The sequence below is a fragment of the Oncorhynchus tshawytscha genome, linkage group LG08 (genome assembly GCF_018296145.1).
Source record: "Oncorhynchus tshawytscha isolate Ot180627B linkage group LG08, Otsh_v2.0, whole genome shotgun sequence".
Taxonomy (NCBI): domain Eukaryota; kingdom Metazoa; phylum Chordata; class Actinopteri; order Salmoniformes; family Salmonidae; genus Oncorhynchus; species Oncorhynchus tshawytscha.
Genome location: NC_056436.1, coordinates 14,883,600 through 14,903,235, shown reverse-complemented (window position 1 = coordinate 14,903,235; position 19,636 = coordinate 14,883,600). Strand labels below are relative to the sequence as shown.

At 43.5% G+C, this 19,636-nt stretch overlaps 1 protein-coding gene across 10 annotated transcripts in view; it reads right to left on the bottom strand.

Moving 5' to 3' along the window:
* Positions 1-19,636, bottom strand: part of gphna (gephyrin a) — a 134,229-nt gene that overhangs the window by 50,063 nt on the left and 64,530 nt on the right. For 7 of the 10 annotated variants that reach the window (XM_042325270.1, XM_042325271.1, XM_042325274.1 and 4 more), the window contains exon 9: positions 1,151-1,192. The exons of the other annotated variants lie outside the window; for them this stretch is intronic. In XM_042325270.1, coding sequence (XP_042181204.1) covers positions 1,151-1,192 — 42 coding nt within the window. The remainder of the gene's footprint in view (positions 1-1,150; positions 1,193-19,636) is intronic. 10 annotated transcript variants of the gene reach the window in all.

Below are 19,636 nucleotides of genomic sequence, written 5' to 3'. Positions count from 1 at the left end.
GGACAGTCACTCGCCTGGACCACACACACACACCAAACATGGCACATACAAATTAGGCTCATCTGTGCACAGAAACACAGGTATGGCTCACACAGACACAAACACAGGTATGTCTCAAGCACACACACAACCACAGGTAACGCATACACACACAAGCACACTACCGACCAATTCCCAATTGTCCTGACACACACTGGCCAAACACACTACAAAGGAAGTACGCCTGCAGGGACTGGTATGGGATGGAGACTGCAGACATTTAGCCAAACAAATGGAGCCAAATCAAATATGGAAAAAATCTCAAACCGCACTGAACCACATGGATATGGATATGGCTCTACAATTTCTACATTCACTTTTATTGACTCAATCTGAAAATCCAAAGGGCAAGGAACCCAAACTGTTTCTAAACACAAACAAAGCAAACGGTCATGGTTACCATGGTTATAATGATACCGTGACGATTAGGACGGGAGGAGATTTTTAAAAGCATCGTTCTGAGAGTGGATTAGATTTAATGCCTGAGGAATGAGTGTGAGAAAGAGAGAGAGGATTATATTTAAAGCCTGAGGAATGTGTGTGTGTGAGAGAGAGAGAGAGAGAGACAGAGAGAGAGAGAGAGAGAGAGAGAGAGAGAGAGTAAACACATATCATTTATCCAGTAAACTCAAAAACTCAAGAAATAGCTTACAACAACGCAACAAATAATAGTGTAGAGTATCTCCAGATTTCTAAGCTCTTTGGTCACCAGTAAGATGCATGTCTAGTTGAGAGGTTTGGGGGTCACAGTGCTGCAGTGAGGAGGGGGGCGGATGGAAGGATAGAGGGAGGGGAGGTGGAGGAGGGGAGGGGAGGAGGAGGAGGTGAGGGGAGAGGAGGACAGTGGAGAGGAGGGAAGGTGAGGAGAGGAGGGGGGCAGGTGTAAGGATAGAGGGAGGGGAGAGGAGGTGAGGGAAGGTGATGTGAGGAGTGGAGTGGAGTGGAGTGGGAAAGGTGGTAGGATAGAAAATAGGGAGGAAAGGACTGTGGAAGGGCCTCTAAGGAGGCGGGACTAGGGAATTTGACGGAGGAAGAGTGATAGAAGAGAGGACAGGGTGGTGATGGGGTGATTGCCATGGCAATGCAGGTAGATTGACACATGCGGAGGTACCTCTGAGACACTATAAGTGGATGAGCAGGAGGGGAGCCGGGCCTTGGGACGGTGCCGTGGGAGAGATAGAGAGGGAGGGAGAAGGGGGGAGGAGAAGAGATCAGAGAGATAGGGGAAGGGAGGGAGAAGAGAACAGGGTTAACACAGCAGCCAGTGGCAGCTGTCGGCAGGAGAGAGTACAGACAAAAAAGTGCACCTAGTGGGCTGGATGATTGCATCTCACACTAAATACAAAGCAGGAAGGGGAAGGCACAGTTCAAATGTCAAACTACTACTGGGACATGAGTTTTGTCCTATAGATACTCCACCTCAACAAGACAGAGACCTAGAGTAGGACATGAGTTTTGTCCTATAGATACTCCATCTCAACAAGACCTACAGTAGGACATGAGTTTTGTCCTATAGATACTCCATCTCAACAAGACAGAGACCTAGAGTAGGACATGAGTTTTGTCCTATAGATACTCCATCTCAACAAGACAGAGACCTAGAGTAGGACATGAGTTTTGTCCCATAGATACTCAATCTCAACAAGACAGAGACCTAGAGTAGGACATGAGTTTTGTCCTATAGATACTCCATCTCAACAAGACCTATAGTAGGACATGATTTTGTCCTATAGATACTCCATCTCAACAATACCTAGAGTAGGACATGAGTTTTGTCCTATAGATACTCCATCTCAACAAGACAGAGACCTAGAGTAGGACATGAGTTTTGTCCTATAGATACTCCACCTCAACAAGACAGAGACCTAGAGTAGGACATGAGTTTTGTCCTATAGATACTCCATCTCAACAAGACAGAGACCTATAGTAGGACATGAGTTTTGTCCTATAGATACTCCATCTCAACAAGACCTATAGTAGGACATGAGTTTTGTCCTATAGATACTCCATCTCAACAATACCTAGAGTAGGACATGAGTTTTGTCCTATAGATACTCCATCTCAACAAGACAGAGACCTATAGTAGGACATGAGTTTTGTCCTATAGATACTCCATTTCAACAAGACAGAGACCTAGAGAAGGACATGAGTTTTGTCCTATAGATACTCCACCTCAACAAGACAGAGACCTAGAGTAGGACATGAGTTTTGTCCTATAGATACTCCATCTCAACAAGACAGAGACCTAGAGTAGGACATGAGTTTTGTCCTATAGATACTCCACCTCAACAAGACAGAGACCTATAGTAGGACATGAGTTTTGTCCTATAGATACTCCATCTCAACAAGACAGAGACCTATAGTAGGACATGAGTTTTGTCCTATAGATACTCCATCTCAACAAGACCTAGAGTAGGACATGAGTTTTGTCCTATAGATACTCCATCTCAACAAGACCTATAGTAGGACCTGAGTTTTGTCCTATAGATACTCCATCTCAACAAGACCTAGAGTAGGACATGAGTTTTGTCCTATAGATACTCCATCTCAACAAGACCTATAGTAGGACATGAGTTTTGTCCTATAGATACTCCATCTCAACAAGACCTATAGTAGGACATGAGTTTTGTCCTATAGATACTCCATCTCAACAAGACAGAGACCTATAGTAGGACATGAGTTTTGTCCTATAGATACTCCATCTCAACAAGACCTATATTAGGACATGAGTTTTGTCCTATAGATACTCCATCTCAACAAGACCTAGAGTAGGACATGAGTTTTGTCCTACAGATACTCCATCTCAACAATACCTAGAGTAGGACATGAGTTTTGTCCTATAGATACTCCATCTCAACAAGACAGAGACCTATAGTAGGACATGAGTTTTGTCCTATAGATACTCCATCTCAACAAGACCTATAGTAGGACATGAGTTTTGTCCTATAGATACTCCATCTCAACAATACCTAGAGTAGGACATGAGTTTTGTCCTATAGATACTCCATCTCAACAAGACAGAGACCTATAGTAGGACATGAGTTTTGTCCTATAGATACTCCATTTCAACAAGACAGAGACCTAGAGAAGGACATGAGTTTTGTCCTATAGATACTCCACCTCAACAAGACAGAGACCTAGAGTAGGACATGAGTTTTGTCCTATAGATACTCCATCTCAACAAGACAGAGACCTATAGTAGGACATGAGTTTTGTCCTATAGATACTCCATCTCAACAAGACCTATATTAGGACATGAGTTTTGTCCTATAGATACTCCATCTCAACAAGACAGAGACCTATAGTAGGACATGAGTTTTGTCCTATAGATACTCCATCTCAACAAGACCTATAGTAGGACATGAGTTTTGTCCTATAGATACTCCATCTCAACAATACCTAGAGTAGGACATGAGTTTTGTCCTATAGATACTCCATCTCAACAAGACAGAGACCTATAGTAGGACATGAGTTTTGTCCTATAGATACTCCATTTCAACAAGACAGAGACCTAGAGAAGGACATGAGTTTTGTCCTATAGATACTCCACCTCAACAAGACAGAGACCTAGAGTAGGACATGAGTTTTGTCCTATAGATACTCCATCTCAACAAGACAGAGACCTAGAGTAGGACATGAGTTTTGTCCTATAGATACTCCACCTCAACAAGACAGAGACCTATAGTAGGACATGAGTTTTGTCCTATAGATACTCCATCTCAACAAGACAGAGACCTATAGTAGGACATGAGTTTTCTCCTATAGATACTCCATCTCAACAAGACCTACAGTAGGACATGAGTTTTGTCCTATAGATACTCCACCTCAACAAGACAGAGACCTAGAGTAGGACATGAGTTTTGTCCTATAGATACTCCATCTCAACAAGACAGAGACCTATAGTAGGACATGAGTATTGTCCTATAGATACTCCATCTCAACAAGACCTATATTAGGACATGAGTTTTGTCCTATAGATACTCCATCTCAACAAGACCTAGAGTAGGACATGAGTTTTGTCCTATAGATACTCCATCTCAACAAGACCTAGAGTAGGACATGAGTTTTGTCCTATAGATACTCCATCTCAACAAGACCTAGAGTAGGACATGAGTTTTGTCCTATAGATACTCCATCTCAACAATACCTAGAGTAGGACATGAGTTTTGTCCTATAGATACTCCATCTCAACAAGACAGAGACCTAGAGTAGGACATGAGTTTTGTCCTATAGATACTCCATCTCAACAAGACCTAGAGTAGGACATGAGTTTTGTCCTATAGATACTCCATCTCAACAAGACCTAGAGTAGGACATGAGTTTTGTCCTATAGATACTCCATCTCAACAAGACCTATAGTAGGACCTGAGTTTTGTCCTATAGATACTCCATCTCAACAAGACCTAGAGTAGGACATGAGTTTTGTCCTATAGATACTCCATCTCAACAAGACCTATAGTAGGACATGAGTTTTGTCCTATAGATACTCCATCTCAACAAGACCTATAGTAGGACATGAGTTTTGTCCTATAGATACTCCATCTCAACAAGACAGAGACCTATAGTAGGACATGAGTTTTGTCCTATAGATACTCCATCTCAACAAGACCTATATTAGGACATGAGTTTTGTCCTATAGATACTCCATCTCAACAAGACCTAGAGTAGGACATGAGTTTTGTCCTACAGATACTCCATCTCAACAATACCTAGAGTAGGACATGAGTTTTGTCCTATAGATACTCCATCTCAACAAGACAGAGACCTATAGTAGGACATGAGTTTTGTCCTATAGATACTCCATCTCAACAAGACCTATAGTAGGACATGAGTTTTGTCCTATAGATACTCCATCTCAACAATACCTAGAGTAGGACATGAGTTTTGTCCTATAGATACTCCATCTCAACAAGACAGAGACCTAGAGTAGGACATGAGTTTTGTCCTATAGATACTCCACCTCAACAAGACAGAGATCTATAGTAGGACATGAGTTTTGTCCTATAGATACTCCATCTCAACAAGACAGAGACCTAGAGTAGGACATGAGTTTTGTCCTATAGATACTCCATCTCAACAAGACCTAGAGTAGGACATGAGTTTTGTCCTATAGATACTCCATCTCAACAAGACCTAGAGTAGGACATGAGTTTTGTCCTATAGATACTCCATCTCAACAATACCTAGAGTAGGACATGAGTTTTGTCCTATAGATACTCCATCTCAACAAGACCTATAGTAGGACCTGAGTTTTGTCCTATAGATACTCCATCTCAACAAGACCTAGAGTAGGACATGAGTTTTGTCCTATAGATACTCCATCTCAACAAGACCTATAGTAGGACATGAGTTTTGTCCTAAAGATACTCCATCTCAACAAGACAGAGACCTATAGTAGGACATGAGTTTTGTCCTATAGATACTCCATCTCAACAAGACCTATATTAGGACATGAGTTTTGTCCTATAGATACTCCATCTCAACAAGACCTAGAGTAGGACATGAGTTTTGTCCTATAGATACTCCATCTCAACAAGACCTATAGTAGGACATGAGTTTTGTCCTATAGATACTCCATCTCAACAAGACCTATAGTAGGACATGAGTTTTGTCCTAAAGATACTCCATCTCAACAAGACAGAGACCTATAGTAGGACATGAGTTTTGTCCTATAGATACTCCATCTCAACAAGACCTAGAGTAGGACATGAGTTTTGTCCTATAGATACTCCATCTCAACAAGACAGAGACCTAGAGTAGGACATGAGTTTTGTCCTATAGATACTCCATCTCAACAAGACAGAGACCTAGAGTAGGACATGAGTTTTGTCCTATAGATACTCCATCTCAACAAGACCTATAGTAGGACATGAGTTACTCCATCTCAACAAGACAGAGACCTATAGTAGGACATGAGTGTTGTCCTATAGATACTCCATCTCAACAAGACAGAGACCTATCGTCAGAGACAATCCAAAGATGCCTGGACTAATACTATGATAAACCACCACAGTACTGCAAAAGAAAGTAAAACCCAGCTCATCAACAGAGACATCTGCTACTGTTATTGCTACAGATCAACTGTGCTGCAGCATTATCTAGTTCTAAAGGAACAACAGAAGAGGAGTATTGAGTTGGGAATGGAAGATTAGAATAGTGCGAAGACAGCGTTATGGATGGGGTCACACACACACACACACACACACACACACACACACACACACACACGCTTGGGTTGGGCTTTAGTTTAATCAGTTCACGTATGAGTCAGGTCAGGTGGCTCCACATACACCTTTCACCTCAGACTGAGTGAAGTGTGTGTGTGTGTGTTTGCGCGCGTGTGTGTGCGTGTGTGCGTGTGCGTGCGTGACCATAGCAAGCATAGGATCTCTGTGGTTCTTCTTGAGATGACCTCCGACTCCTTCTCCCATCAACAATCAACGTCTGGTGTGTTTGTGGTATAGGGGTGTGTGGGCGAGGGGTGGAGGACAAATCAATATTACAAAGACAAGAGGGTATGCGTGACATGGGCAGACCTGGCGCCAGAACAAAGGGCATTTGATTTCCATATGCGGGCCCATTTCTTCACTGGTTCTCCTACGTCTCCACACATTATTTTAAAGGGTCTAATATTAAAGACCGCCGGCAGCTCATGATTTTCATGTTTAAGGAAACTTACAATGTATCCTACCATTTCTACTGATCTGCGAGCCAGTTATAAATATTTATATATACACACCATGTTTTCCTTTCTCAAAATCCCGTGGTTAATCACTATGGTGAGGGCACTAGCCTCTGCCATACGGAATCACTGACACACTGTGATCCACTGGTGGCTAAAGACAGGAGAGCATAGAACTCAGAGATAGTCTATAGGCCAATGCAGCAGTAGGCCTATATACACAGTGATGGAAAAGGTACCCAATTGTCATACTTGAGTAAAAGTAAAGATACATTAATAGAAATATGAAAGTCACACAGTAAAATACTACTTTAGTAAAAGTCTAAAAATATTTGATTTGAAATATACTTAAGTATCAAAAGTAAAAGAATAAATTGTTTAAAATTCCTTATATTAAGCTAATCTTTTTCATTTACGGATAGCCAGGGGAACACTCAAACACTCAAGACATATTTACAAACAAAGCATTTGTGTTTTGTGAGTCTGTGAGTCCGCCAGATCAGTGGCAGTAGGGATGACCAGGGATGTTCCTTGATTAGCGTGTGAATTTGACCATTTTCCTGTACTACTAAGCATTACAAATGTAATGAGTACTGTTGGGTGTCAGGGAAAACGTATGGAGTAAAAAGTACATCATTTTATTGAGGAATGTAGTGAAGTAAAAGTTGTCAAAAATATAAATGGTAAAGTAAAGTACAGATACCAGTGGCAGGTAGCCTAGTGTCGTTCTGCCCCTGAACAAGGCAGTTAACCCACTGTTCTTAGGCCGTCATTGAAAATAACAATTTCTTCTGAACTGACTTGCCTAGTTAAATAAAGGTAAAGTAAAAATAAATAAATAAAATACACCAAAAAAACTACTTAAGTAGTACTTTCAAGTATTTTACACCACTGGGCCTATAAACTTCCATCACCAACTAAGTCAAATAATATAGGCCTAAAGCTGACAAATAGAAAAAGTAGAAATTATTCTGATTCTGTTTTTTTCAATCACATTCATCTCTGTCTGCCTCCCTCTTCCGCCTGTCTGCCTGTCTCCCTCTTCTGCCTGTCTGCCTCCCATTCTGTCTGCCTCCCTCAATCCCTCCCTTCCTCTCCTGTCCGTCTGCCTACCTCCCTTCCTCTTCTGCCCGTCTGCTACTGTAAAAAGGACTTCATAAATACATTTTATTGATTGATTGATGTGGCCCGAAGCTGTCGCAAACAAACTTGCAACATTGTATCAACTTGCCTATTCCGGGCCCTCAAAGTTTCCTGTGCCAGTGAGCTCGGGACAGAAAGCAGTTTTTTTATTAGTTTTCCAATGGTTATATAGGATCATCAGATCGTGATATTTTGCTCTTTCACACCGAGGCTTGGTGATTCTCCAGGCCGGGAGAGTTGGAAAGATTTTTCAAATACTGAGGAACTATCATTTGCAATGGATGTTAAAAAAACAGACTTTGTTGACTTGTGTGAGGCGATGAAAACATGAGTGGTATACGTGGTGAGTTAAGACAACCAGAAATAAGACCGCCAAATGGGCACTTTCCCATATGCATGCATTCTGGGAGAAGCACCATATCTTCTCCACACCCTCCTCCCCTTATTCTTGATGCAACATTTGAAATTATACTCAAGACATTATCATCACACATATTTTACACGCTTTTCACTGACAGCCACAACTCGATCAGCTAGACCTATTGCAAAGCGTGCTACTCAAGTTACGGCCTTCCCAAACACACTTGTGAATTGAAACAATCCCCCATTTTTTTTAAAGAAGCTACTGATCCTCTGTGGCTGAGGCATGACCTCTGGTGAAGTATTTTGAATTATTTTATTTAGACAGGAGTAAGTATATAATTTTTGGTGAAACATCAATTTACTTTAGGGCAAATTCACAAGAGGTTGAAACCAGAGAGCTGTATATAATGAGGAGATGCTCATGTCTCAGCCCTAACAATGGAGGGTCTGGGAAGGCAGGCTACAAGCTTGGGTCTGCATATTATTCCCATAGAAACGCATTGGGCTTATACTGGACAGATTTTGGTGAGAGTGAGCTCTCTCGCTTCGCCTCTTCCTCTCTGCTGAAACTCTATCATCAGAGTGAAACAGCACCTCTCTATGTGTAGACCATGTATCTGACGCGGTCTGGACAGACATAATATGACATGTCACACTCTTTTGGTCCAGACAGCATCAGATACATGGTCTACACATACTGAGACAGAAGGGCGCTCAGATAATTTAGCTGAGATTGATGTGTCTTTCTGTCTGCGTGTGTCTCGGTCAAATAAATGATCAGTATTTTATTTGAAGGTACAGTAGGGCGGGCCAGTCCCCTTTTAAGGCTCATCCATAACGCCGGCTCTGGTCATGGGACTGCTGCTCAATACTAACTGTTAATGTTACACACGAACACACACACACACAACAACACTGGCACAGACCACACACACGGATGCACAAACGCACCATTCTCTATGCAAGCACACATGTACGCAAAAACATACCAACCAAGGTTAATTAATACCATGGCTGTTGTTTTGTGCAATTATTACATGGTACTTCAACATGAGGGAAACAAAGGCATGGGAAATGAATATTATTGCACAGTTAATTCATCTGCAGTGCTGTACAGTCACCAGGTGTGTGTGTGTGTGTGTGTGTGTGGTATGTGTGTGTGTGTGTGTGTGTATGCGTGTGTGTGTGTTTTTGGTATGCATGTGTGTGTGTGTGTGTGTGTGTGTGTATGCGTGTGTGTGTGGTATGCGTGTGTGTGTGTGTGGTATGCGTGTGTGTGTGTGTGTATGCGTGTGTGTGTGTGTGGTATGCGTGTGTGTGTGTGTGTGTGTTTGGTATGTGTGTGTGTGTGTGTTCAGCTCCCCTCCAGGGCTGTAGTGTTCAGACTCATAAGCAGCCGCCTGTCCGCCCACTATTCCCCATCCCCAGAAGGTACCACTCTGGAGGCCCGCAGAACCTCTCCTCACCCCTCCTCACCCAATCTCAACCAGCCTCACCCCACTTCACCCCTCCTAACCCAGCCTCAACCCTCCAAACCCTCTAGCCTCAGTGCTCCTCACCTTGCCTGTGTGTGCCTCCCAGTCATGTTGTTCTCCATCCAGTGAGTCTAACCACATCCAGGAGAGCAGCCTAGGGCACTGTGGTGATGCACCATGCTAGTTACACCTAATGTGATAGAAAATGTCAATGACATGGTGCAACAAATAAAAAAATTGCTGGGAGTTTTTACAAGGCAGAAATGTTTTGGAGTATCGGAATGTGATGGCTAATTCTAGGAAGGAGTTGTCAGCAGAACAGGTCTATAGGAATGTGATGGCTTAATCCTAGGAAGGAGTTGTCAGCAGAACAGCTCTATAGGAATGTGATGGCTAATCCTACGAAGGAGTTGTCAGCAGAACAGCTCTATAGGAATGTGATGGCTAATCCTAGGAAGGAGTTGTCAGCAGAACAGCTCTATAGGAATGTGATGGCTAATCCTAGAGTTGTCAGCAGAACAGCTCTATAGGAATGTGATGGCTAATCCTAGGAAGGAGTTGTCAGCAGAACAGCTCTATAGGAATGTGATGGCTAATCCTAGGAAGGAGTTGTCAGCAGAACAGCTCTATAGGAATGTGATGGCTAATCCTAGGAAGGAGTTGTCAGCAGAATAGTTGTATAGGATCAATGGAAAGCTACAACGGCTGTGTTTAGCCTACAAGGACAGGCAGGGCTCTCCACTCCACAGTAGAAAGAGCTGCTACAGCTTGAGGAAGAGGGCAGACAGACACACACACACACACCGCCCGCTGTGGAGTCGACCAGAGCCCAACAACCCTCTACCACTAACTGTACTGAGAGTGAATTAAAAACATTATGAAACAGTCCTTGAGTGTTGTTGTGCTGAATATGGGTGATGCTGTCTAACTCTCGCTACATGTTACAGAGGAGAAACTATGTTGTTGACCATTCAGGCATCACATCCATGAGAGAGAGAGGGACGATTCAGTTGCTCTGACTAGTAAACAACGTTGCACAATAGCCATCCCTTACTGGGTGGTAATGGGGGGCTTAAAATCAATACAGTTATACACCACAATATCATTTTGGACAATATTATGTTGATGCTTTGACTCCAAGTATTGGTATGTAAAAATCTTTCATCCTGTAGCTTGGAGCAGACATATATTGAGTAATACTATATGTTTGGAACATCAAATCACAATAAAATCGCAGTATCGAATCGCAATATATACAGTGCCTTCAGAAAGTATGGACTTTTTCCAAATTTTGTTGCGTTACAGCCTTATTCTAATATTGGTCAAATAGTTTTTTCCCTCATCAATCTACACCCAATACCCCATAACGACAAAGTTAAAACAGGTTTTTAGAAATGTTTGCTAATTTAAATACATTTACAAAAGTATTCAGACTCTTTACTCAGTACATTGTTGAAACCCCTTTGGCAGCGATTAAGTCTTCTTGGGTACGACGCTACAAGCTTGGCACACCTGTATGAGCAGAGTTTCTCCCATTCTTCTCTGCAGATCATCTTAAGCTCTGTCAGGTTGGATGGCGAGAGTTGATGCACAGCTATTTCCAGGTTTCTCCAGAGATGTTTGATCAGGTTCAAGTCCTGGCGAGACTTGTCCAGAAGCCACTCCAGCGTTGTCTTGGCTGTGTGCTTAGGGTCATTGTCCTGTTGGAAGGCGAACCTTTCCCCCAGTCTGAGGTCCTGAGCGCTCTGGAGCAGGTTTTCATCAAGGATCTCTCTGTATTTTGCTTCGTTCATCTTTACCTCGATCCTGACTAGTCCCTGCAACTGAAAAACATCCCCACAACATGATGCTGCCACCACCATGCTTCACCGTAGGGATGGTGCCAGGTTTCCTCCAGACGTGATGTTTGGCATTCAGGCCAAAGAGTTCAATATTGGTTTCATCAGACCAGAAAATCTAGTTTTTAGGTGCCTTTTGGCAATCTCCAAGCAGGCTGTCATGTGCCTTTAACTGAGGAGTGGCTTGATTGATAAAGGCCTGATTGGTGGAGTGCTCCAGAGATGGTTGGCCTTCTGGAAGGTTCTCCCATCTCCACAGAGGAACTCTAGAACTCTGTCAGAGTGACCATCAGATTCTGGGTCACCTTCCTGACCAATGCCCTTCTCCCCCGATTGCTCAGCTCTAGGAAGAGTCTTGGTGGTTCCAAACTTCTTCAATTTAAGAATGACGGAGGCCACTGTGTTCTTGGGGACCTTCAATGCTGCAGAAATGTTTTGGTACACTTCCCCAGATCTGTGCCTCGACACAATCCTGTCTCGGTGCTCTACGGAAAATTCCTACGACCTCAGGTCTTGGATTTTGCTCTGACATGCACTGTTAACTGTGAGACCTTATATAGACAGGTGTATGTCTTTCCAAATCATGTCCAACCAATTTAAATTATCTCAAGTATGATCAATGGAAACAGGATGCACCTGTGCTCAATTTCGAGTCTCATAGCAAAGGGTCCGAATGTGTAAATAATGTAAACCTTATGTAAATAAGGTATTTCTGGTTTTACCTTTTAATACATTTGCAAAAATGTATAAAACCCTGTTTTTGCTTTGTCATTGTGGGGTATTGTGTGTAGATGGCTGAGGATTTAAATTGATTTAATCCCTTTTAGAATAAGGCTGTAATGTAACAAAATGTGGAAAGACTCAAGGGGTCTGAATACACTGTATTGTATCGGCACCTAAGTACCATGATAATATCGTACCCTGGCAATTCCCAGCCCTACTACTTAATCAGTATTTAACTGCTTTCAACAGCACTGACAAGATCCTCAGCTTTAGGCTGCCAGTACAAAGCACCATAGACCCAGAGCAAATCACCAACTACACTATATCGGGATGAAGCTTCAGTACAGAAGAATCTAAGGCCTGGCTTTCTGCCAACACCACATCCAGAAACTGCAGTAAGACAGCACTATCATCTGTGGATAACATCTGAGACCATGTCACCTAAAACCTCTTTATCTAATACAGTTCTCTCAGTCTATTATTTTCCTATGAATCTATTCAGATTCAAAACTCAAACAGACATTTTGTGAGGTATCTAGCTACAGGTTTTAGAAAGCCCAGATTAACAACGCTTCTGTGTGTTACTATACCCCAGGAAGAGTAGCTTCTGCATGAGCAACAGCTACACTGGGGATCCTAATGAATAAATAACAACATAGATGGAGATGTGAGTGGTAGCTAGATAATTGACTACAGTATTGTACAAACTGAGCTATAACACAAAATACATAATGCATAATGCACTTTTGACACAGTCACATAACACAAACCTACACACACACACACATAATAACTCAACTACACATAAAGAGCCACAATCTCCCATCCCCTTCTAATGCACACAAAAACAATGACCCCCTTTGCCCCCTAACATGTGCAACGAGAGCTAGCAAAACACAAAACACCAGTCAGTCCGTCAGGAGAGAAGAGAAGATGAGGCAGGATGCTTACCATGCTTTATCCTGCTTCTGAGTAAGAAGATGTAGTCTCCCACACGCTCACTGGCACACACACACAACACAGACAGGCTCAGAGAGGAAGGGACTGACAGTGAGAGAGAGGAGGGAGCATAGAAGGCAGAGAGAGCACAACAGGCGAAGTGAGAGAGAGAAAGTGTGAGATGGGGTGAAAAAAAGGAGTGAGGGAGGTTGGAGAATAGAGAGAACAACAGCAAGAAAAAAGCAGAGAGGGGGAGAGAGGAGAGGAGAGGAGAGAGAGAGGAGAGGAGAGGAGAGGAGAGGAGAGGAGAGGAGAGGAGAGGAGAGGAGAGGAGAGGAGAGGAGAGGAGAGGAGAGAGGAGAGGAGAGGAGAGAAAGAGAGGAGAGGAGAGAAAGAGAGGGAGAGAGAGGAGAGAGAGAAAGAGAGAGAGGAGAGAGAGAAAGAGAGAGAGGAGAGAGAGAGGAGAGCGAGAGAGCGAGGGGAATAGAATATCCTAATATTTGATTTGATATGGTTCTCTTTTAGTCCTCATTTGGACTAATCTTCCAACAGTCGTTAAACATTAAAATACTATTTATAATACGAACACATTTTCACATATAACACACTGTTACAAACAGACATAATACACTAACATATTGACCAGATAAATAACTGTCTAAAAAGAGATATTGATTCTTCATCTAGTATAGTCCAGCACAACTTTCCTATGTATTATATTTAAATGGTATTAAAGTATTGTTTGAATTTATATATTGAAAGCTTTCTGGTTTGCGCAGATAAATTATTCAATTTCTTTATTACTCTAAATATAAATGTTATTTTGCCTATTTCTATTTTCTGTCTGGGTAACACATAGATGGTGGACAACCTATTCTTAGTATTGACTGAATGTCTGTCTTTTACCAACTGAATACTGTTGTGAATAGAGTTTGGCCGTTTTAAATAATGTATATTATTAAATAAATAAGCATGTTTTTTTTCACTTATCTTGTTGATTGATGACCACCCAAGAGCATTGAGCGTGACTACAACAGAAAAAAACATATCTCCACCTTAAAACAATCCTTGCTGCTTTGTTCTGTGCAATCTGAAGCCTCCTAATGTCACTTGCTGATGCATTTCCTCAAACCACAGAACAGTAGTTCATCTGACTCCCAATTCATGCTTGGGTTGTTTGCTTAAGTATCTTTCCTGGTAAATATGTAGCTATCCTTCTGATCCTGCATGCTGTTTTAATAATATTTTTTTAAAAATCCTGGTGGAACAGACCAACATAACCTTGGTTTTCTTGGTGTTCAACAAAACAAGATTGTACTAGCAAACCCACTCCTGATATTTTCCAAATCTACTTGTAGAGCTTGCTGTACCTGTTGAACCGATTGTCTTGCTGTATAAATGGTAGGATCATCTGCAAATACAGTAGCTTGAGTTTCAGATAAGCTATAAGGAAGGTTGTTGGTATATATTAAGTAAAGAAGTGGCCCAAGGCAACTGCCCTGTGGTATTTCACAGTTTAAAGCATGAAGGGAAGAAAATTAACTCTTGATATAGGTGGACTGTTTCCTGTCAGTTAGATATGACTGTTCCAAATTCAATGCTACCTCCTTAAAACCATAATGCATTACTTTTGTCAAAATTATTTCATGACCAACTAAATAAAAAGCAGCACTAAAATATAAAAATAGTACACCCACAAACCTGCCATTATCCACAGCATTGAGCCACTGGTCAGTCATGTCAATGTTACCCCACTTTTCCACCAAGGCACCTGCAAGTTCCCGGACATTTATGGGGGAATGGCCCTAGCCCTCACCCTCCGATCCAACAGGTCCCCAGACATGCTCAATAGGATTGAGATCCGGGCTCCTCGCTGGCCATGGCGGAACACTGGCATTCCTGTCTTGCAGGAAATCACACACAGAACGAGCAGTGTGACTGGTGGCGTTGTCATGCTGGATGGTCATGTCTGGAGGAGCCTGCAGGAAGGGTACCACATGAGGGAGGAGGTCTTCCCTGTAATGCACAGCGTTGAGATTGCCTGCAATAACAACAAGCTCAGTCCCATGATGCTGTGACTGACACACCACCCTAGACCATGACAGACCCTCCACCTCCAAATCAATCCCACTCCAGAGTACAGGCCTCGTTGTAACGCTCATTCAACGATAAACGTGAATCCGACCATCACCCCTGGTGAGACAAAACCGCTACTCGTCAGTGAAGAGCACTTTTTGCCAGTCCTGTCTGGTCCAGCGACGGTGGGTTTGTACCCATAGGCGATGTTGTTGCCGATGATGTCTGGTGAGGACCTGCCTTACAACAGGCCTACAAGCCATCAGTCCAGTCTCTCTCAGCCTATTGCGGACAGTTTGGGCACTGATGGAGGGATTGTGCATTCTTGGTGTAACTCGGGCAGTTGTTGTTGCCATCCTGTACCTGTCCCGCAGGTGTGATGTTCGGATGTAATGATCCTGTGCAGGTGTTGTTACACGTGGTCTGCCACTGTGAGGTACGGACATTGCGATGTATTGCCCTGGCCACATCTGCAGTCCTCATGCCTCCTTGCAGCATGCCTAAGGTACGTTCACGCAGATGAGCAGGGACCCTGGGCATCTTTCTTTTGCGTGAGTTTTTCAGAGTCAGTAGAAAGGCCTCTTTAGTGTCCTAAGTTGTCATAACTGTGACCTTAATTGCCTACTGTCTGTAAGATGTTAGTGTCTTAACGACCATTCCACAGGTGCATGTTCATTAATTGTTTATGGTTCATTGAACAAGCAGGGGAAACAGAGTTTAAACCCTTTACACTGAAGATCTGTGAAGTTATTTGGATTTTTATGAATTATTTTTGAAAGACTGCTGAAAAAGGGACATTTCTTTTTTTGCAGAGTTTAGATATATGTAGAGAAACCGATGTCAGATGGATTCTCTTCTTCCCGTATACAGTAGGCACTGAGGACTATTCCCCTTTATCCCAGCCTTCATTAAGCACTGAGGTCTATTTCCCTCTATTCCAGCCTTCAATAAGCACTGAGGAATATTCCCCTCTATTCCAGCCTCCATTAAGCACTGAGGACTATTCCCCTCTTTCCCAGCCTCCATTAAGCACTGAGAACTATTCCCCTCTTTCCAGCCTCCATTAAGCACTGAGGACTATTCACCTCTTTCCCAGCCTCCATTAAGCACTGAGAACTATTCCCCTCTTTCCCAGCCTCCATTAAGCACTGAGGACTATTCCCCTCTATCCCAGCCTCCATTAAGCACTGAGAACTATTCCCCTCTTTCCCAGCCTCCATTAAGCACTGAGGACTATTCCCCTCTTTCCCAGCCTCCATTAAGCACTGAGAACTATTCCCCTCTTTCCCAGCCTCCATTAAGCACTGAGGACTATTCACCTCTATCCCAGCCTCCATTAAGCACTGAGGACTATTTCCCACCAAGTGGACCAGCTGGCTAACACACACACACACACACACACACACACACACACACAGGTGTTTTATGAGACAGTGTGTGATAGAGTATCAGATGTGTGCGTAGGAGTGTTAAGGTCTACAAGGGTCTGTGGCTGCACAAGGCTGATACTGTAAATATGTAGAATAGAAACTCTTTCATCACAGGGACTGTTTCAGAGTGGAAGACCTTGTCCCTCTTTGTCATGCTCATATGTCTTTTCTCTCGCTCATATCTCTCCCGCTCTCAAATCCCTCTCTCTCTCCCTTATATATCTCTCCCTCATCTCTGTTTCTCTTTCTCCTCCACATGCCTCTCTTTCTCTCTATATAACTTGTTGGCATGCTGAATCTACCGCTGTACATTATACTATATATCTATATATGTCTATATATATCTCTATATATATATATAGCTGTTTGTTTAAAAAAAAAGTTATCTTTAAAAAAACGTTTATGCAGGTTATTTTATCTTCATGACGGTGTTCATCCATAATTGTCAGTTACAGGATTATACGGTAATTGTGCCAGCCCGACACACGTTGGAAAACTGCACCATTGAGAGCATCTTGACTGGCTGCATCAGCGCCTGGTATGGCAACTGCTTGGCATCCAACCACAAGGCGCTACAGAGTGTAGTGCACACGGTCCAGTACATCACCTCTATACCAGGCGGTGTCAGGGGAAGGCCCTACAAATGGTCAAAGATACCATCCACCCAAGTCATAGACTGTTCTCTCTGCTACCGCTGGCAAGAAGTACCGATGCACCAAGTCTGGCACCAACAGGACCCTAAACAGCTTCTACCCCGATGCCATAAGACTGCTAAATAGTTGACCAAATAGCTACCCGGACTATCTGCATTGACCCCTCTTTTGAATCATCACATACACTGCTGCTACTGTTTATTATCTATCCTGTTTGCCTAATCACTTCACCCCTACCTATATGTACATATCTACCTCAATTACCTTGTAACCCTGCACATCAACTCAGTACTGGCCCCCCGTGTATATAGCCAAGTTATTATCACTTATCGTGTACTTATTCCTGGTGTTGTTATTTTTCTCTCTGCATTGTTGGGAAGGGCCTGCAAGCATTTCACAGTTAGCGTACGTACACCTGTTGTTTATGAAGCATGTGACAAATAAAATGTTATTTGATTAATACACACATTATCGTTCATACCGAGATGATAGCCTTCCCCTATGGAAAACCTCACCATGTGGAGACAGATACAGCCTTCCCCTATATAACACCTCACCATGTGGAGACAGATACAGCCTTCCCCTATAGAACACCTCACCAGGTGGAGACAGATACAGCCTTCCCCAATGGAACACCTCACCATGTGGAGACAGATACAGCCTTCCCCTATAGAACACCTCACCATGTGGAGACAGATACAGCCTTCCCCAATGGAACACCTCACCAGGTGGAGACAGATACAGCCTTCCCCTATGGAAAACCTCACCATGTAGAGACAGATACAGCCTTCCCCTATAGAACACCTCACCATGTGGAGACAGATACAGCCTTCCCCAATAGAACACCTCACCATGTGGAGACAGATACAGCCTTCCCCAATGGAACACCTCACCATGTGGAGACAGATACAGCCTTCCCCTTACACCTCACCATGTGGAGACAGATCCCTTCCCTTATGGAACACCTCACCATGTGGAGACAGATACAGCCTTCCCTACAGCCTTCCCTATGGAACACCTCACCATGTGGAGACAGATACAGCCTTCCCTCTATGGAAAACCTCACCATGTGGAGACAGATACAGCCTTCCCCTAACACCTCACCATGTGAACAGATACAGCCTTCACCATGTGGAGACAGATACAGCCTTCCCCACCTCACCATGGAACAGATACAGCCTCCCTATGGAACCACCATGTGGAGACAGATGCCTTCCCCTATGGAACACCTCACCATGTGGAGACAGATACAGCCTTCCCCTATGGAACACCTCACCATGTGGAGACAGATACAGCCTTCCCCTATGGAACACCTCACCATGTGGAGACAGATACAGCCTTCCCCTATGGAAAACCTCACCATGTGGAGACAGATACAGCCTTCCCCTATGGAACACCTCACCATGTGGAGACAGATACAGCCTTCCCCTATGGAACACCTCACCATGTGGAGACAGATACAGCCTTCCCTATGGAACACCTCACCATGTGGAGACAGATACAGCCTTCCCCTATGGAAAACCTCACCATGTGGAGACAGATACAGCCTTCCCCTATGGAACACCTCACCATGTGTGGAGACAGATACAGCCTTCCCTATGGAAAACCATGTGGAGACAGATACAGCCTTCACCATGTCACCATGTGGAGACAGAGACAGATACAGCCTTCCCTATGGAACACACCATGCAGCCTTCCCCTCACCATGTGGAGACAGATACAGCCTTCCCTATGGAAAACCACCATGTAGAGACAGATACAGCCTTCCCCTCACCATGTGAACAGATACAGCCTTCCCCTACCACCATGTGGAGACAGATACAGCCTTCACCTATGGAACACCTCACCATGTGGAGACAGATACAGCAGATACAGCCTTCACCTATGGAACACCTCACCATGTAGAGACAGATACAGCCTTCCCCTATAGAACACCTCACCATGTGGAGACAGATACAGCCTTCCCCTATAGAACACCTCACCATGTGGAGACAGATACAGCCTTCCCCAATAGAACACCTCACCATGTGGAGACAGATACAGCCTTCCCCTATGAAATACCTCACCATGTGGAGACAGATACAGCCTTCCCCAATAGAACACCTCACCATGTGGAGACAGATACAGCCTTCCCCTATAGAACACCTCAGCATGTGGAGACAGATACAGCCTTCCCCTATAGAACACCTCACCATGTGGAGACAGATACAGCCTTCCCCACCATGTGGAGACAGATACAGCCTTCACCATGGAACACCTCACCATGTGGAGACAG